A 16352-nucleotide genomic window follows, 5' to 3' on the forward strand; every position below is an offset into this window, starting at 1 on the left:
TCCCCCAGTATCAATTGCGGTTTATGCCTGGATCGTATGACCCAAGCATGTAAGTGCAATGCGCTGTCAGCTCATCAAACTTCCGACTTTGTGTTGCCTGCAAGAAGGGAGCTAGTGTGTGTACTAATGCTCCATTAGCGATTGGCTTTAAGTTTTTGTGAAATCTGACGTAGTTGTTGTAAGGCAAGTGCACCACAAACTGGGCAGATGCTCTTTGCCGTGCTTTGCGTAGTAACAGAAACCTCACTTCTGCCGTGCGGTGATGGCAGTTACACTGTCCAGATCCCACAGGCGGGAGAACACCTATAGATCATTTAATTTTTTATATATAAATTACTTAATCTGAGGTAAAGAAAAGCATCGATCTAAAATAGCCTTTCAAATACAGCAGTCGTTTACTTGCTGTGTCAGCAATATATCTGCAAGAAAAGGCATGCTCCGTAACCCACATTTCAAAGGTCACAGTGCTACTGCTACAGGCTTCTGAAAAAATTGCAGTTTGAGCTAGCATCATGGGTGGTTTGAAGATTTGGTCTGTTTTGCTGGTTATACTATGCCATTGCTGTCAGAGATGTCTCCCAAGTGGAATTTCGACACACGTTGAAATAGGTAAGATGTTCAGAATGGTGTTCCATGTATTTTTTTGTTTCTTGGGAGGAGAAGTAAATCCTGATTTGACTGGAAGGCAAAGGGAGGAAATAATGTTAAAGTATTGAGCATTCTATATCATTTTTTAAAAAACGTGAATTGCACATGGAATAGATGAGTAGTTTGGTTTTGGAGTTTAAAACTTTGCTGTTTTTATAAGCAAAATGCTTGAATCGATTTGGTTGCGTACTTTTCCATCTGGTAAAACACAGCCATTATGTAACTGGAATGTTTGTGCCTGTGAGTCTCAGGCAGACAGGGTTTGGTTTGGATAAAGAAGAGGAACAGTTTGCGCAGTTCATGGGATTGTTATATTTAAACTAGAGAACAACACAGACCATTTGTGGCAGCTCTGTTTTCGAATCACCGTGTACTAATTTTGCCATGCCTGCATAAAATAGATCAAATGCTGTAATGTGTTTGTATCTATGGCTAACATAATGAAAGCCATTCTGTATCTGTTCCTGATAGGTTGCTATCTGTAGCCTGAACAACCTAGATTTGTAGAGAATGAGGGAAATATTCCTGTTTTGAATTTCTTGTTTGCATGTGTTATTTTTAATACCTGGTTTCTGCTGTAGTTCTTGCAAGAGCACTCGTGAGTAGTGTGAGGTTATTCTGAAGTGTTTACTCAAATTGACTGTTTTAATTGTTTACTCTTCTGTTTCTAAATCCATTGCTCAACAAACAGATAGTAAGACATATGACAGATGGTAAAACGTATGCCGTTGTTTCTATTTGGGTAATCTGCTCAGACTTTAAGTACTAAATACGTGCAACTTTGAACAAATTAAAGGCTGGGACTATTCATGGCATTCATTTGAGACTATGTTCCCTTACTGGGCATTGTACCCTTGGTCAGCATCCTGTAACCATTTGCTTTTCCAAACAATGTCAAGAAACTTACAGTAATTGGTAGGAGAAATCACAGTGCCTGAGGTTGGGCAAGCACATACATCTTTGCAACGTTGTGGCTCTAATTAGTGAGTACGAGCTTCTGAAAACTTGGAATAACAGATTTGGAAGAACAGAGTGTATCTGCAAAAAATCTACAAAGAGAAACAAGAGCTTATGGCTTTCTTCCAAAGCAGTAATTTTTTTTTCTACTAAAGCATATTGCAGAAAACCTGTGTTTATATGATTTAAAGATCTTGTTGTCTGAGGAGTAGTGTGTACACTGAACTATTGGTCATAGTTTGCAACAGATTTTGTTCATTTGTCAGAAAATGACATTAAACTGGGATCAGCTCTGATACTGCTAAAGTCAGTGCTTTAATTAATGTGCAAATAAAAGTCCATGATGGTAAGATACTGAAAGTTACTGCCAAATCCAAACACTGAGTATTCCAAGAAAGAGAAACCACAACAAACTGTGGAAAGGAACTCTTCCGACTCAAAACCAGCACAGAAATCTGCTGGGGATGGGCTTCTGAACGTACTTTTAAAAACGGTGAAAAGCTCTGCCTGATCAACATGTGGATCATGTTCAGTGTGCTCAGCAGAGCTGTGCCATGTCCTACTTGGCCATGGCCTTGTGGCTGGAGGGAGGTCTGAGTGTGGAGGCTCTTCCCCCCTCCCAGGGGCTCCTGTCAGACCCACAGGGGTCCGTGGAACTGTGGGGATCCATCATGAGATTCATTGTAAATATGAACTTGTAGGACCTGGGCCCACGTGAGTAATGAGAGAAGCTGGGAGGAGGATGGGGAAATGTGAGACAGAAAAAGCAAGCTGCCAAACTGAGACTCTCCCACACTGCAAATAGAGATGTGTGTTGAAATGGCTGAGCATCAAAATGATGACTTTTTATTATTATTTTTAAGTTACTATTATTTTGGTGCAAGTTATTCCTGTTTTGGGCCTTTAAGGTATTTTAACATATTTGAATAAGGATGGTTTAGGTTATCGGGTACAGTTCAAAGTGAAAGAACATTCAAACCCACACAGTTTTGTATAGATCTTATTCCAGAGAGTGGGTTTGGGGATTTTTTTTTGTGATGTATTTAATAAGGATCAAATTAAATTCAGGATATTCTGGATTATCTTGAGCAGTCTTAGTTTGTGAATAGCTTCAAGTGAGGAGTAAAACTTTGTGTGGGAAGGCAAGATGATAACCCATGTGTGCATTTTCAACCAAATAATTTTAGTGGCAATGTTGGGTATTTTCAGAAGAATGTTAATAGATTATCCCTGGGATCTAACATTTTTAGAAGGAGACTTCATTGAAGAAAAATAATGTCAGTTTGCTTCATTCTTTTGTTACGCTTGCTTAATAAGTATTTTGGCAGTAAGAATGTCTGGATATTCAGTGAATAAATAGTATTATTTACCTTGCTGACTTTAGGTTTTTGTTGGTTTTCATACATGTTAAAAATTAATCAAACTGTTAAACATCTGCATTGATTCTTGAGGTACCTTCTTCTGTGTTAAGGGCAACAGTGAAACTTAAATACAATTCAGGTAGCTCAGTTTTGGACATGGGGAATTCCTTTTCCCTGCAACATGATCTAGGGTGAGGTGTCCCTGCCCATGGCAGGGGGGTTGGAACTAGATAATCTTAAGGTCCTTTCCAACCCAAAGCATTCTATGATTCTATGATTTCAGCTTTGTTGGTCAGCTTGGGAGCTGGGGATTAGAGAGACTGATGAGACCTCAGTGGCTAGATGTGCCACAGAAACAGCATTTCCTTACTAGCTCCCTAGATGAGAAAACACACCCTCCCACAAGTACAGAATTTTTTGAGAAATCATGTTTCATGCACCTCTGCGACTTGGCTTAGGTATAACAATGTGGTTATTCTGGTTTTGATAATGCTTCTAACAAAACGCAGGCCTGGCCACAGTACCTGTAAATCAATACTTCAATATGTTGTTTTTCAGCACATAGAGCTCTGGAATTTTTCATTAAGCACGAAGGGAATGTTAATTATAGACAGGTAGGAAGCATATTATTGCTTAATTGTATATACCTTTCTTGTGAATGTTTTTCAGTCTGTCTTCTTGCCTTTCTTTGTCATTTATCTTTTATTCTCGGTCATATGTGTGTAAGTGTTGTGCCTAGACTGTATTTTTATCTTTTTTTGTTGAAAACTATGTGACTCCTAAATACTATTACAAATATGTAGCAATTATAATAATGCTTTTTTGCATGTTTTCCTGTCTTCTGAAGTCAAACCCTCCATTAGTAGTTGTATTAGAAGAATCAGGGGAGTTTGGGAAAGGAGATCTAATAAACGTAAGGACAGGAAAATGACAACAAGGTTTGAATGTTGTCCACCACATACCATTCCTGATTTCTGGTTGGTACAAATAGCTTTTTCTTTCATGGGCTGTACCCAGCAGAGCACTTTTTTATTATATTTTTAATGTATTTAACATTTTTAATATATTTTAGGACAATGTAAGGAAGACCATTTTAGATAACTCAATCTTTTATCAAAGTAGAAGATCACTCAAGGGGAGTATTCACACTGTCCACTGTAGACACCTATGCTGTGATTCAGAAGATGGAAGTTAACAGCCCAAAGGCTTTGTCTCTAGTACAAGAGGAAGAGGGCACCTTCAGAAGGTGACTTCATCGGCACCTAAGTTATATTGTACAAATACTTTCCTAAATGGCCTTTCAAATTAGTGTATACTGATTAGCATAGTTTCTCTTACAAGGATTTGGGGGTGGGGGGAGGGTGGGAAGGAATCTTGTGGGATGATGACAACACTGAAATAACATTTACCAAGGTAATAGTTATATCTTGCAGTATTTTATCTTAGATATTGTCAGTAAACTCTGTTTTTGTTCTCTGCAATAGCATTCTGATTCCTTTTTCCACCATGCTTTTCCCAGTTATTACTAAACCACCAAGATGCATTTCAGGCTGGGAGCATTTATCCTGATGCCTTTTATCCTCCAATCTGCAAAAGTGGTAAGAAAAGTCCCGTATTGTAACAACTCTATTTTTATGTGAAAATCCTATAGAATTTAGTAGGGTTAAAAATAGTTATGTTGGAAGAAATGAAGTATGGCCAAAAATACCTTCCTGCAAAAACATCCACCATCTGTGTTAGTATTTTGAGCCTTTTTCTAGAACTTTGTAAAAAAATAATACATTTGAAAATGATTTTAGAAAGTAACTTTTGAGTAAATGTAACTAGTGGGTAGGGCAATTTGGTAGAATGATGCTGTTTGACTGAATTAGGTCAGATTACTGAGTGCTGTCTTGGGGAGAAACTGAGAGGGTAAAATTATCTTTTTTCTAAGTCTTACGAAAAGCCTAGAGCTGATTTCTCTATCAGGAAGTATTTGTTTCTATCAATCAGTCACAAAGATGATAGGAGGATCTAAAAAAAATACCCAAATGAAATAGCATAAGGCTTGCTGGTTGGGGAATGTTAGTAACATCCCAGTTTAAAGCCTTCGTTTTCCAGACTACTGTCTTCTACCTTTTACTGGTTCTCATTTGAAATTAACGTCTGCCTTAGTTTTGCTGCTTCCAGATCTAAAGAGTGCACTACAAATTTAGCACTCTGTAGCAATGGCTGTAAAAAGTATGTCTTGACTTGCAGGTGGTCCCCTCATTTTTCAGCTCTGGTAGGTCAGCTCTTCATCATAATTAGCTTCTCCAGCAACATTGAAGCTATAAAACAGCCAGCTAGGGCTTGCTCCAGGATGTTTGCTACTGAAGTGGTAAATCTGGATAATGAGCAATTAACAAATGGGACAAAGACAGCCTGTCCTCCAGCAACAAGCTATTAAGATATTTAGGCAGGTACCAGAAACAAGGCAGTGATACATAGTTTGTATGAGGATACTGAGAGTCTAAAGCACAGGATGTGGTTTATTTTAGTGTGTCCTGCAAATTCAGATCTATTAAATTCAACGTGTTCTTAGGATCTTTTGTTTTCCTCATCTTTTACATGTTTTACAGCTGAGTGCCAGTGCCTCCGCTTACCTCATTATTGTTTTTTCCTGCCTCAAACTGCAAAATCCCTTGTCTTGCCAAATACACTTTTCCCATCTATTCTCGTTGGCCACTTTACTTGAGTCTTAAATCTCACAGTGGCAGCCAGACTTCTCATTGTTTTTCAGTCCTAGGTTGTTGATGTTGATTGTCATTTATGCCGACTACAGGCTACTTGGTTTATGTCCTGATAGGCAGGTTGCCCATGTGGGTTGTTGAACAGGGGATCCTCTGCTGTTATGTCATGGTGCTCAGTTCACATCCAGATTGCCCCTCTGCTCTGGCATTTAATGCTGGTTTTGTCCCCCGTCACTCATCAGGTCACTATTCCCGATCTTCTGCCTGGCTCTGCTAACATCTTGTCACAAAGTTCAGACTCTCTTGCCTTGTTTTCAGGATAGATGTTCTCCTGGTACTTCTTCAATTCCTTCCTTAACTTGGTTAATTTTATCTACCCTATCTTTCCCTTCTAACAGTTGACTTCTGCCTTATACCAGGCCACAGATCAGAGCAGCATCCAGACAATATTCCTTCACTAAAGTTGCAATCCATCTTGCCTTGGTTTACATTTGTGCCACTTATCAACAGCCTCCTTAGTCGATGTATAAGAAATAGGTACCTCTGCAGATCTGAGCTGCCTTTAGATCAAGAACAAAGCCATCCAGACTGTCTTTCCAGGCAGGAGATAAGCTTAGATGTAAAAGTCTGCTCTGTCAACATTGAATTTTTGTCTAGCAAATCCCATTCTTATGTTACCTATTTCAGCTGCACTGTAAAATGTCAAGAAGCCAGGAGGTAACTGAATCAACCACAAGATCTGCTCTCTCGGTTTCATCTTTTAATATACCTTAATCTTCTGCAGTTTCACTGTTCTGTGTGAACAAACATGTACTCGTCCTCAAAGTGTATTGATGATCCAAACAATTAACCTCCTGCCTACCATCTTTTGAGTTGCCTGCATTGACCATCAGCTTTTCTGCCAAGCAATTTGATGCATTCGTTTAGTCAGCAGCTTCTCTGTTAGCTCTCCTTATCTTCTTCACTTGGAAGGCAGTTTTTCATTGTCCTGTACCTACTCACAGACACAGAGAAGAGGAGCAGGCAAAAAATTGTCAAATGCTTCAAACCCATAGAAGGTAAATCTAGTAACTTTTTTGACAATATAAATCATATAAAGGTACATCTCATTTGGCTTTTCTTATATAAGTGGATTACAAAATGTATCATCTCTACATATGGAATTGAACGAAAGTTTTTCATTTGGTTTGGGGTTGGTTTTTTTTTTCCCCATGGAGAAAACAAATATTTTTTTTCTCTTCTTTTTCCTCTGCTCTCCTCCCCTTCTGCTCTCTTCCTCCTCTTCTCCTCTTCTTCCCCCCCAAAGAGTAAATTAAATACTGATATAATTTTGCTGCAATAGGAATCTTCCATGATGTGTCTGAAGACACTCACTGGACACCGTTTCTCAATGCAAGTATTCACTACATCAGAAGGAATTATCCTCCGCCTTGGGAAGTGGTAAGAAAATTTCGTTAACTTTTAATATTGCATTCTACTGCTTTCTTCACCTTCACTTGTTGCAATTTTATCCTTTGGAAAGTGTAGGAAAAGTACATGTTTTTAAATTAAAGTCTCTGCTGATATAGGAAAATCTGAAATCCTGTTTTCATCTTTACCAGATATAAATGTTATGGTTTCCATGTGAAGTCTGTCAGTTACCTCCAGTGTGGTCTAGTAGTTGTGATACATTTCATAGGTCCAAATTTTGTCCAAAAGTGATTGGTAATTTTGCATTATTGTCAGGTCTGGTTGAGTCATTGCCACTTGAACACCTGGTGTCTTTTAGAATTCTCACAATTCTCACAGGGCTAAATTCAAGATTGTGAAACATTCAACTTAGTCCTGATTTGCTCTTGTTTATGGTATATGAGCTACATATGAGAAGAATAGAATGAGTTTTAAGGTCCCTTCCAACCCAAACCATTCTATGATTTAATCAGATACTTTTACAGTGAACAGGTCTTACACAGGAATATTTTTCTCTCCCCTGTGCGCCTGCACAACACTTATGATGGCAGAGGGGATTCACTCCTTTGAAGTGGAACTGTTTGTCCCCAGTCCAGAAAAACACTTTAATATACATCTAACTTGCAGTACACAAATTTTCCCGACATCAACCATGTAATTCTATGACCTTGGACTGTCTAAAATGCTTAAAGCTTCTCAAGTCACAAAAAGTGACTCCAGCATCAAGGAATGAGTGGTCAACACTTTGTCATGCTAAGTTCTTGGATTGTAAAAGTTTCTCACCTATATCCTTGTATAATGCACTTACATAAAATGCTCACCTTTTCTTAAAGACAGGACTAAAATTGCTGACATTACTACAAGTGGATTGTTGTTGTGTAGGCTACAGAGAAGCTGGTGGCTTTCCTTTTCGGAATTGCCTCACATATGGTGGCAGATGTTAGCTGGCATAGCCTGGGCATCGACCAAGGATTTCTAAAGGCCATGGGAGAAGTAAGCCTGTGTTATTTTATTTATTGATATAACTAGATTTAATGGAATTGATAGCTTAGGACTCTGGTGGGGAGGGAAGAGAAAAGCTTGGAGCCCTGTTTCAGGAACATTTTCAAAGAGATGTAATGTCACAAACTCCATAAAAACAAAGTTGATCAGGTTTAGGACCTGTAAACCTCAGGGCTGCTGGAACAGTTTGTTTCAGCTCATATGTTTGTATGCAAGGATGAGTAAAAGAAACAGGCAGTTCTCTTGTTTTTCTCTTTCTCCAGATTGATTTTCGTGGTTCATATTCAGAAGCTCACAATGTTGGCGATTTTGGTAATGTTTTTCTTTGCTGATCATATATTCTTCTATTGAAATAACTAGTCCTCTTCAAGACCACAGTAGGTGATTCTGGCTCTTACCTTGTGTGATGCAGGAGCCAAAAATGAGTCAAACGGACACTGTATTCTCACTCTCCCCCATAGCCTGCAAAACCCTGCTGTACCTGTCCTCATGCTCCATGTTTCATCAGGAGTGTGATGGAGCATACGGACACTTGTATTAAAGTCAAAACACAGGCTAAAGGATGCTAATGTTTAAATGGAGTCACTACTGTAATTTCAAATTTTGCATTATTCTTATCCTCTGGCAGTATAATCTATACAGCATGCTTTCAGGTAAACCATTTATGCATTCTAAATGTATAGCTGAAGGGTCATATAAGCATAGATAGCATAGCCATATGTAGCTTCATCGCCTCTGTTATCCATTGTAGATACTTCACAGGTTTGGTTTGTTGGTCTTTGTGGTTTTTTTTCATTCTTCCATCCACAGGAGGAGATGTATTGAGTCAGTTTGAGCTGGACTTCAGTTACCTGGCATTGAATTGGTAAGATAGTGAGGTTATCCTCTTTAATTGTTTCTGCATACTCTGCACACTAACTGTGTTTTAACAAAATTCTGTCCTTCATCTTTCTTTCCAAAGAAGTCCTTGTGGCTATTGGAATTTTTCTCAGTTTGGTTATTTCTTCTATGAATATTTACTGTTCCGTGACAAGAAAAACTGCAAGGGCAGAAGGAAAAAGAGGTTTACATGTAGGAACACAGCAACAAAGATGATTAAATTATTTATCTCTGAAGGAAATCATAAATAATTATATGTAAAATAATAAATGAAAAAGGTTTGCTGGAATGTCCTAGGAATTAGTTAAATAAATCTCACTTAGATTTCCATTTAAAGTTTTAGAAGTCGAGGATGCTTATGGTTATAGATGCCGTGGAATTCAGACAGGTTTTAAAAGTGTAAAAAGAAGCAGCAGGTTTAGATGTAAGCATTTTTTTCTCATAGTTTTTAGCTGAAATAAAAAGCTCACATGCCTTTTTTTCTGCTGATAAAATAGGTCATTTGAGTCGTTTTGCTTAATTAGGGTGTAGTTCATCTAAGTGCAGAAGGAACAGCTGTAGGAAATGTTTGGCTAGGAGTAGGTTTGGTACAGTGGAGAGCTGGAGGATATCCTCCAAGATTATGTGATCACCAAGCCAGGGAACCAGTGCAGGAAGCATGGAAACTCTACAAGCAGTAGCTGCAGGGAAACAGCTCTACAGGTTTCTGACTTTGAACTAAACAAGAGGAGAGTGTTGTGCAGAGAATAACAGCACCCACAGTCCTGCTCTTTCTGGCATTTGTAAGTGTTCATGACCTTCTATAGTCTTTTGAAATTTAGAATATTTTAATGCAGGATATTATTATTACACAAACTGTAATGTTTATCATGTACAAAATCTCCTGTTACAATACCTTCATCCTGGTTTTAGGTATGTACCTGTCAAAGACCTGGCAGCTATTTATAAGGAATTTTATGGAAGAGAGATAATAACTGAAAGCACAATTACTGACTGTACTTACCTGCTGTTTCTTGAACTGTAAGTTGAATAGCTTGGTCTGGGCTTTCATAAGTGAAATATACATAGGAAAATTATCCTAATCCTATTTGAAATGCCTGATGCATTGAGGCCATCAATATAAACTCCCTGCTAGACCCTCAAATCACGAAACACCTGAATTTTTTTAATAGCTGGAATACAATTTTGGACTGTGTAGTGACTGCTAAATTAATTATTACACCACGGATTCAGCATCTTAGTTACTTAACGCATTTATGCATTTAACATACTTACGCCTATTTATTTGAGAACACCTGTGTCTTCAAGTACCATTGCCTTGTGTCATGTTGCAATGTAATATGCGTGTACTGAAGGAGTAATGTACATACCTAAATAAATGGCTTACCTACACTTGATGTGGATCCTTTCAGGTCCAAGAATAATTCAAAAGCGCCTTTTGATTTCTGGCAGTGTCTACTTTTGAATATCCTAGACAGCCTAGCTCTGTCCTTTATTTCAGTTAGTTACCAAGAGTCATTCAGCATTTACAAACACTCTGAATCCCTCCAAATCAAGGGGAGCAATAAAGTTAATATCATTATTCCTCACATTATAGTTTCTAAAAATATGTTAACAACCAAAAAGGAAATGTAACTACTTGCATAGTATTTACCATACAGAAGCTTTAAAAAGGACTGTTGGAAATATAAATATTGAATGAAGAAAATTGTTTTCTGAAGATTATATTTTTTCTTTTAGGCATGGAGAAAGGCTTGTTGTTGGAAAGGTTGGTTTTCCATTTTCTTTATAAAAATGAAGACATAGCATGAAGACCATATAATCCATCTTACTAAATGTGTTGCTTGCTTCTTAGCTTTTTCCAACGTATGCTAGTAAATCTCCGTTTCTGGTGGAGAAGTTCCATGAGTATTTCCTTGGAGGAGTGGATGACATGGCATTCTGGACAAACAATATTTTTGAGCTGACGAGCCATATGCTAGAGAATGGAACCAGGTATAGCATGCTTCTTGCAGTATGAAATACAGTAGCCAGGTTCTGACACCCATTTAATTGTTTTTCCGAAGGCAGGCTCTTTCCTAGAAGAGGTGCTGAGATTTAAATCCTCCCTTGGACTAAGGGATTTCTGTGGCTGTCTTCTACCCATGTGCACAGGATTACACGGGCTTTGGGTCTGCATTCTTTGCATACTCTCCAGGGAAGGCTCTGACATGCCCAGCTGATACTCGACAGGGGAAAAATTGGAGCATTCTTTAAGACATACTCAAGGGTTTACTTAAATGTTGCATAGCCATGCCCTGAGGTTCTGCCTGGCCTGGCAGTCTGAACTGTGGCTGTGGCTGTGGCTGCACCTTCTGGCTGCTGTCATCAGCCAGCAAAGATGACCCTTCCTAGAGGAGGTCAGTTACTGCCTTCAGACACTTAAGGCTGATAGGATTAGAAAGAGTAAGAGTACATGTTCTAGTGTTGGAAGCTCAGGCTTGTACTCAGAATACCATATTTTTATAGAAGTTCTAACCTTGTACTGCTGTGTTGTAAGTGTAACCTTACTGTAAATAATGTTATAAGAACAACAGTGGCAATTAGTCTGTCTGTTTATATGGAAAGTATCACTGCAGCTATTTTGGGAAATGATGCTTGAAATATAATTTGGCATAATCTGTTGTGTTCTTTGTTCTGGAATGGCACTTTCATTAAAAGTGCTTTGAATTATTATAATTAGCATAACATGTTACAGTAAGCTTCCTTTACAGTTATATAAAGACGTGAGATTCATAGACAACCTTATCAAGGTCATTAAAATCAATATCAAAGGGTTTTGTAAATATTATACATGCTGGGGAGGGACTCTTCATTAGGGACTCTAGTGGTAGGACAAGGGGTAATGGCTTTAAACTTAAACAGGGGAACTTTAGGTTAGATCTAAGGAAGAAGTTGTCCACAGTGAGGGTGGTGAGGCACTGGAATAGGCTGCCCAAGGAAGTTGTGAATGCTCCAACCCTGGCGGTGTTCAAGGCCAGGTTGGACAGAGCCTTGGGTGACATGGTTTAGTGTGAGGTGTCCCTGCTCATGGCAGGGGCGTTGAACTAGATGATCTTAAGGTCCTTTCCAACCCAAACCATTCTATGATTCTATGATTATAATGATCTGGTTTTGAATAAGCAGGGTTTCTTGAGAAACCTAATGACTTCTAACAGAGGAGTCAGTAAGGATAAAAGTTGTATTTTTAGTTTTTCACTTCCATTGCAAGAAAAGCTTTAAAATGCATTCTGCATATTTCTTTAGTGGCTGTTTCCTGCCTGAGAACCCTCTGTTTATAAATTGCAGAAGTGAGCACAAGGACAACTACATGTAAGTATACCTCTGAAGATTCAAAGATTTACTGATGAGAGTCTTCTGCTAACGTGGACAGCGTACTATTGAAAATTAGAGATCTTTTATCTTTTTGTGTGTGAATTTGAGATTCTCCTAACATGAATAAGTAAGCTTCGTATAGGGAAACTGTCCAGAATCTAGGAAAGACTTTCACGTTCCAGCCTAAGGACAAGAATACTTACCTAGCACTTGAAATACTAGGTCTTCACACTTTATTTTGTTGTCATTCTTTGTTCTGCTAATCGTGAACCTACTGATTCATATTTACCCTTTACCATAGCTAAATTCTTTCCTGATTTATGTACAGAAATAATGGAACTCAGCTGTTTGGAGCTGAGGATACAAGTGTACGAATTCCTCTAGCAGACATCTCAAAAGAAGCTAGCTTAACTGCTATGTCTTGAGAATTCCATTTATACATGGGAGGAAAGGACACCTGATTGCATGCAATATGCTTGCTTCTCCGAGCTTTCTCATAAAATACTCAAGTCATTAATTCAGTTATATTGTTACATTACTGCCTTCTTTACTTTAGCAGAAACAAATTCAGTTATATTAATCATATTACTGCCTTCTTTATTTTAGCAGAAACAAACAATCAAAACATGAACAACAGAAGAACAGAACTTCCTTGCTTACAGAGACACATGAAAAGAATATAAATTATACAGAGAGAGGAGTTCACTTCAACATACAACCTTGGGTAAAAGTAAGTGAGAATTGACAGACATGAGAGCTAAAATTCAGCTCTTTATAGAATTGTTATAATTTCTGTCTGAAATGCTGCATGATGGAGCAGGGTTTGTGGATGTTAACAGTAGCCTCTGACTTCACTTCACAGAGATTCTGATGCCATATATTTATACGTACGTCGTAAATATTCAATTTTTACACTTTGCTCATTGTATAGTAAAATTAGAACACATCTTTCAGTGCCAAAAATGACAAAATATGTCGTTAGTACTTACACTTTAGTATTTACATTTTAAAGGATCGTACGGTCACTTTTTGGGGTTGAGAAGTCCCAGGAAAGCACAGCAGTGAATAATTAGCAGTGATCCATTTAGAGCATACGTATTTTTTTCTGTTTCTAAAATGCTTATGACTTGAATCAGATTCCACTTAGATCGATGTGGTGATTTCTACTGTTGGTGACTTGGTTTTTGAGATGCTCCATAATGTTGTAGAGTTTCAGCCTGTGCTTTAACCATTCTTGTGTCTTATTATTTTTATTTCAGAATTCCCTCCGCTTGCTAAACCGTGCTTTTAGAACCAGTGTCTGGAGAGCTGCACATCAGAAATCTGCTAACCACATCTCCAAGCCAGCAGCTTCATATTTTCTGACTTCACCCTATGCTAGACTTGGATGGTTGGTAATTTTTCTCCTCCCACCTCCCTATTAATTTCTGAAAATTTTGAGTACTCTCCAAAATATTAATGTTTATCTTTTGGATACTCTTTAAAGGTGACTGTCCAAACCTGGCTGAATGGCTTACATCGTCTGGCCAGAACAAGTTAACCAATAAAACTTTTCTTTCAGATGTTATCATAAGCTTCTTTGTGTTGGTATTGAATAGAAACGTATCAAGAGCAAAATTTCCATTCAGATGTTAATTCCAGTCAGACAACCTTTTTCTTTGGAAGGGTTGTCTTTTCAGGTTTTTTACATTCCCTCCTTAGTGAAGGAGCTCAATGCTCTGTGTGTGATCAAGCTCGGAATGGAAGGAACCAAAATTGGAACCAAGCCTGGCTCTACTTCTGAACAGTATAGGAACATTGTTACCTCTTTTTCCTTGTGGGTTGATGTTTGTGCAGAATTAATTGTCTGTTCCAAACTGATCACTGATGGTGCCCAGGACTAGTAGTGAGTTCAAAGGTAGGTTCAGGACACAGAAAAAGGGATATTCTGTCACCTTGCCAGAGAGGTTCTAGCTTGATTTGCAGCAGGGAAGAGTAATAAAATAAATTTGCATTGCTACTCATCTTGCTTTATTTCTTCTGACTCAAAAGTTGAAGATTTAATTCTTCAGTTTACTTCACACCAGCCAAATTAACAGTAGTTACTTCTTTCTCTCCACATTCCCTCTCTAAACTCCAACATGTTACTGAAACCTGTGATCCCTTTGCTTATCTACTCTTAATTCCATCAATTAAATCAGAGGTTCAGTTAAAAAGATATTTAATTTCATCTTTTCTATTCTGTGTCATATGCAAGCAGCCCTTTTTCATGCTTCTTGCTCTGATCCCTCTCAGGTGCCTTGTGTCACTAAGTAAAAAGCAGTTCCTACAGATCTCGGAGGCATTAATGGAAGATGAATCTTCAAGGTTTATTTAATTCAAGAAAACAAAAATGAAATACAAAATACAAAAATAGATGGGGAAAGACAGGTCTTGGTTTATCCAAAAGGAGTAAAAGTATTTATTTTCTGCTAATGTTGTGGTAGTCTGGAAGCTAATGCTATGCTTTTATTGTCTCCCTTGCTGTACAGGGCAATGATCTCAGCTGACCTGAACCAGGATGGATATGAAGATCTGGTGGTTGGAGCACCAGGGTACAGCACATTGGGCCATTTTCAGATAGGGCGGGTGTATGTGGTCTATGGCAACCAGTCAGGTTTGCCACCAGAGGACATGGATCTAGATGAGAAAGCTGACCAAATACTACAGGGTCATCAGGTGAAGGGTCAAGCCATATTTTTCACTTAAATATTTTTGCCTGAAAATGTGGTAAATTTTGACTGAGCAACAGTATCATTGATACATACGAGGGTTATTCCTGAAATACCCCTCCTGGTAAAATGATGTCGTATGTTTGTCAAGAAAAATGCCTGTTACCTAAGTCACAGGAACAGTTAAAGCAAGGTTGATCTGTAGGATCGCTTTTATTACTGTGCCAGGTAAGTGGGTATTCGAACGTAATTTGCCCTTGAATAAAACTGTGAGGTAATGTGTCTGTAAGTCACAGAATAGGTCATTCAGGGTTAAAAAGCTGTGATTTTTCCCTTCCTTTTTAATCTAAAATTATTAATTCAGCGTAAATTTCCATTCATTTGAGCATTTTGTCATTAATGGATAACTTCTCACAAAACCATTGTTTGTCTTTGAGTAACTGGCTTGTAACCGAGAAGCAGGATCAAATTATCTTTTTTAGTAATAACGATCACCCTCTGTAGAAAACACTTTATTCAGAAAGAAGAGAATTGAGAGAGATGAGATACATTTCCTTTTAATCTTTTTCTTTACTTATAAACTGTGGAGTAACAGCTGCCGTCTTCTTACAGAATGTTTGAGTGGTTCACAACTATAACGCTGTTAACAGCAAAGATCATAAGCTTAACATCAATGGTGTGCTAGGCTCAGAAGAGGAAATAGCAAAGCAGAACCATATTGTGTTCAGTTACCTTATGTTTTAACACCTCCACATCCTCAAACAGAACAGTTGACTCCAAGTTAATATGTTGTATGACAGCTACTACTTGGAAAAACAGTGACGCTAAGAAAATACTAAGAATTTGAGTAGATGTTTGTCATCTCTGTTTTGTGTTCTTCTCTGTGCTGTGATTGTGAATGTGCATTAGGTTTTGATGATTTTTGTCTTGTCTGTTATTTTCATGAGAGCAATCCCTCTTCTTTCAGCCGTCAGGAAGATTTGGTTCTGCCTTGGCAGTCCTGGACTTCAATGAGGATGGAGTGTCAGATCTGGCAATTGGAGCACCTTCTGTGGGATCTCAGTTTCTTACTTACAAAGTAAGCTACACACAAGGGTAGTTTGGATTTTTCTTCCCTCCAAACTGAAAAATTTGATTGATACGTATTTTTTTGAACAGTGAAATGAGAAAGAGAATTTCTGCTCTTGCTCAAGAGGACATTGTAACTTAAACACAAAGTTTTGTAACCTTTATGGGTACGTTGATTAAACCAATGACAGCTATCTGTACTTCACAGAACCATAGAATAGTTAGGGTTGGAA

General features: G+C 38.1%; 1 protein-coding gene across 1 annotated transcript; it reads left to right on the top strand.

Annotated features, from left to right (window-relative positions):
• Positions 1-512: 512 nt before the first annotated feature.
• Positions 513-16129, top strand: LOC104402944 (phosphatidylinositol-glycan-specific phospholipase D-like; the record flags this gene model as incomplete). The annotated part of the gene is made up of 15 exons (XM_010010942.1): positions 513-609; positions 3525-3580; positions 4486-4564; positions 7020-7117; positions 8009-8119; positions 8392-8440; positions 8939-8993; positions 9920-10027; positions 10748-10775; positions 10863-11002; positions 12293-12358; positions 12971-13091; positions 13621-13751; positions 14872-15058; positions 16019-16129. Coding segments are annotated over exons 1-15 (1437 nt in total), but the record flags the coding sequence as incomplete, so codon positions are not given.
• Positions 16130-16352: the final 223 nt, after the last annotated feature.

Source organism: Nestor notabilis, unplaced genomic scaffold (genome assembly GCF_000696875.1).
Source record: "Nestor notabilis isolate BGI_N333 unplaced genomic scaffold, ASM69687v1 scaffold28043, whole genome shotgun sequence".
In the NCBI taxonomy this organism is placed as follows: domain Eukaryota; kingdom Metazoa; phylum Chordata; class Aves; order Psittaciformes; family Psittacidae; genus Nestor; species Nestor notabilis.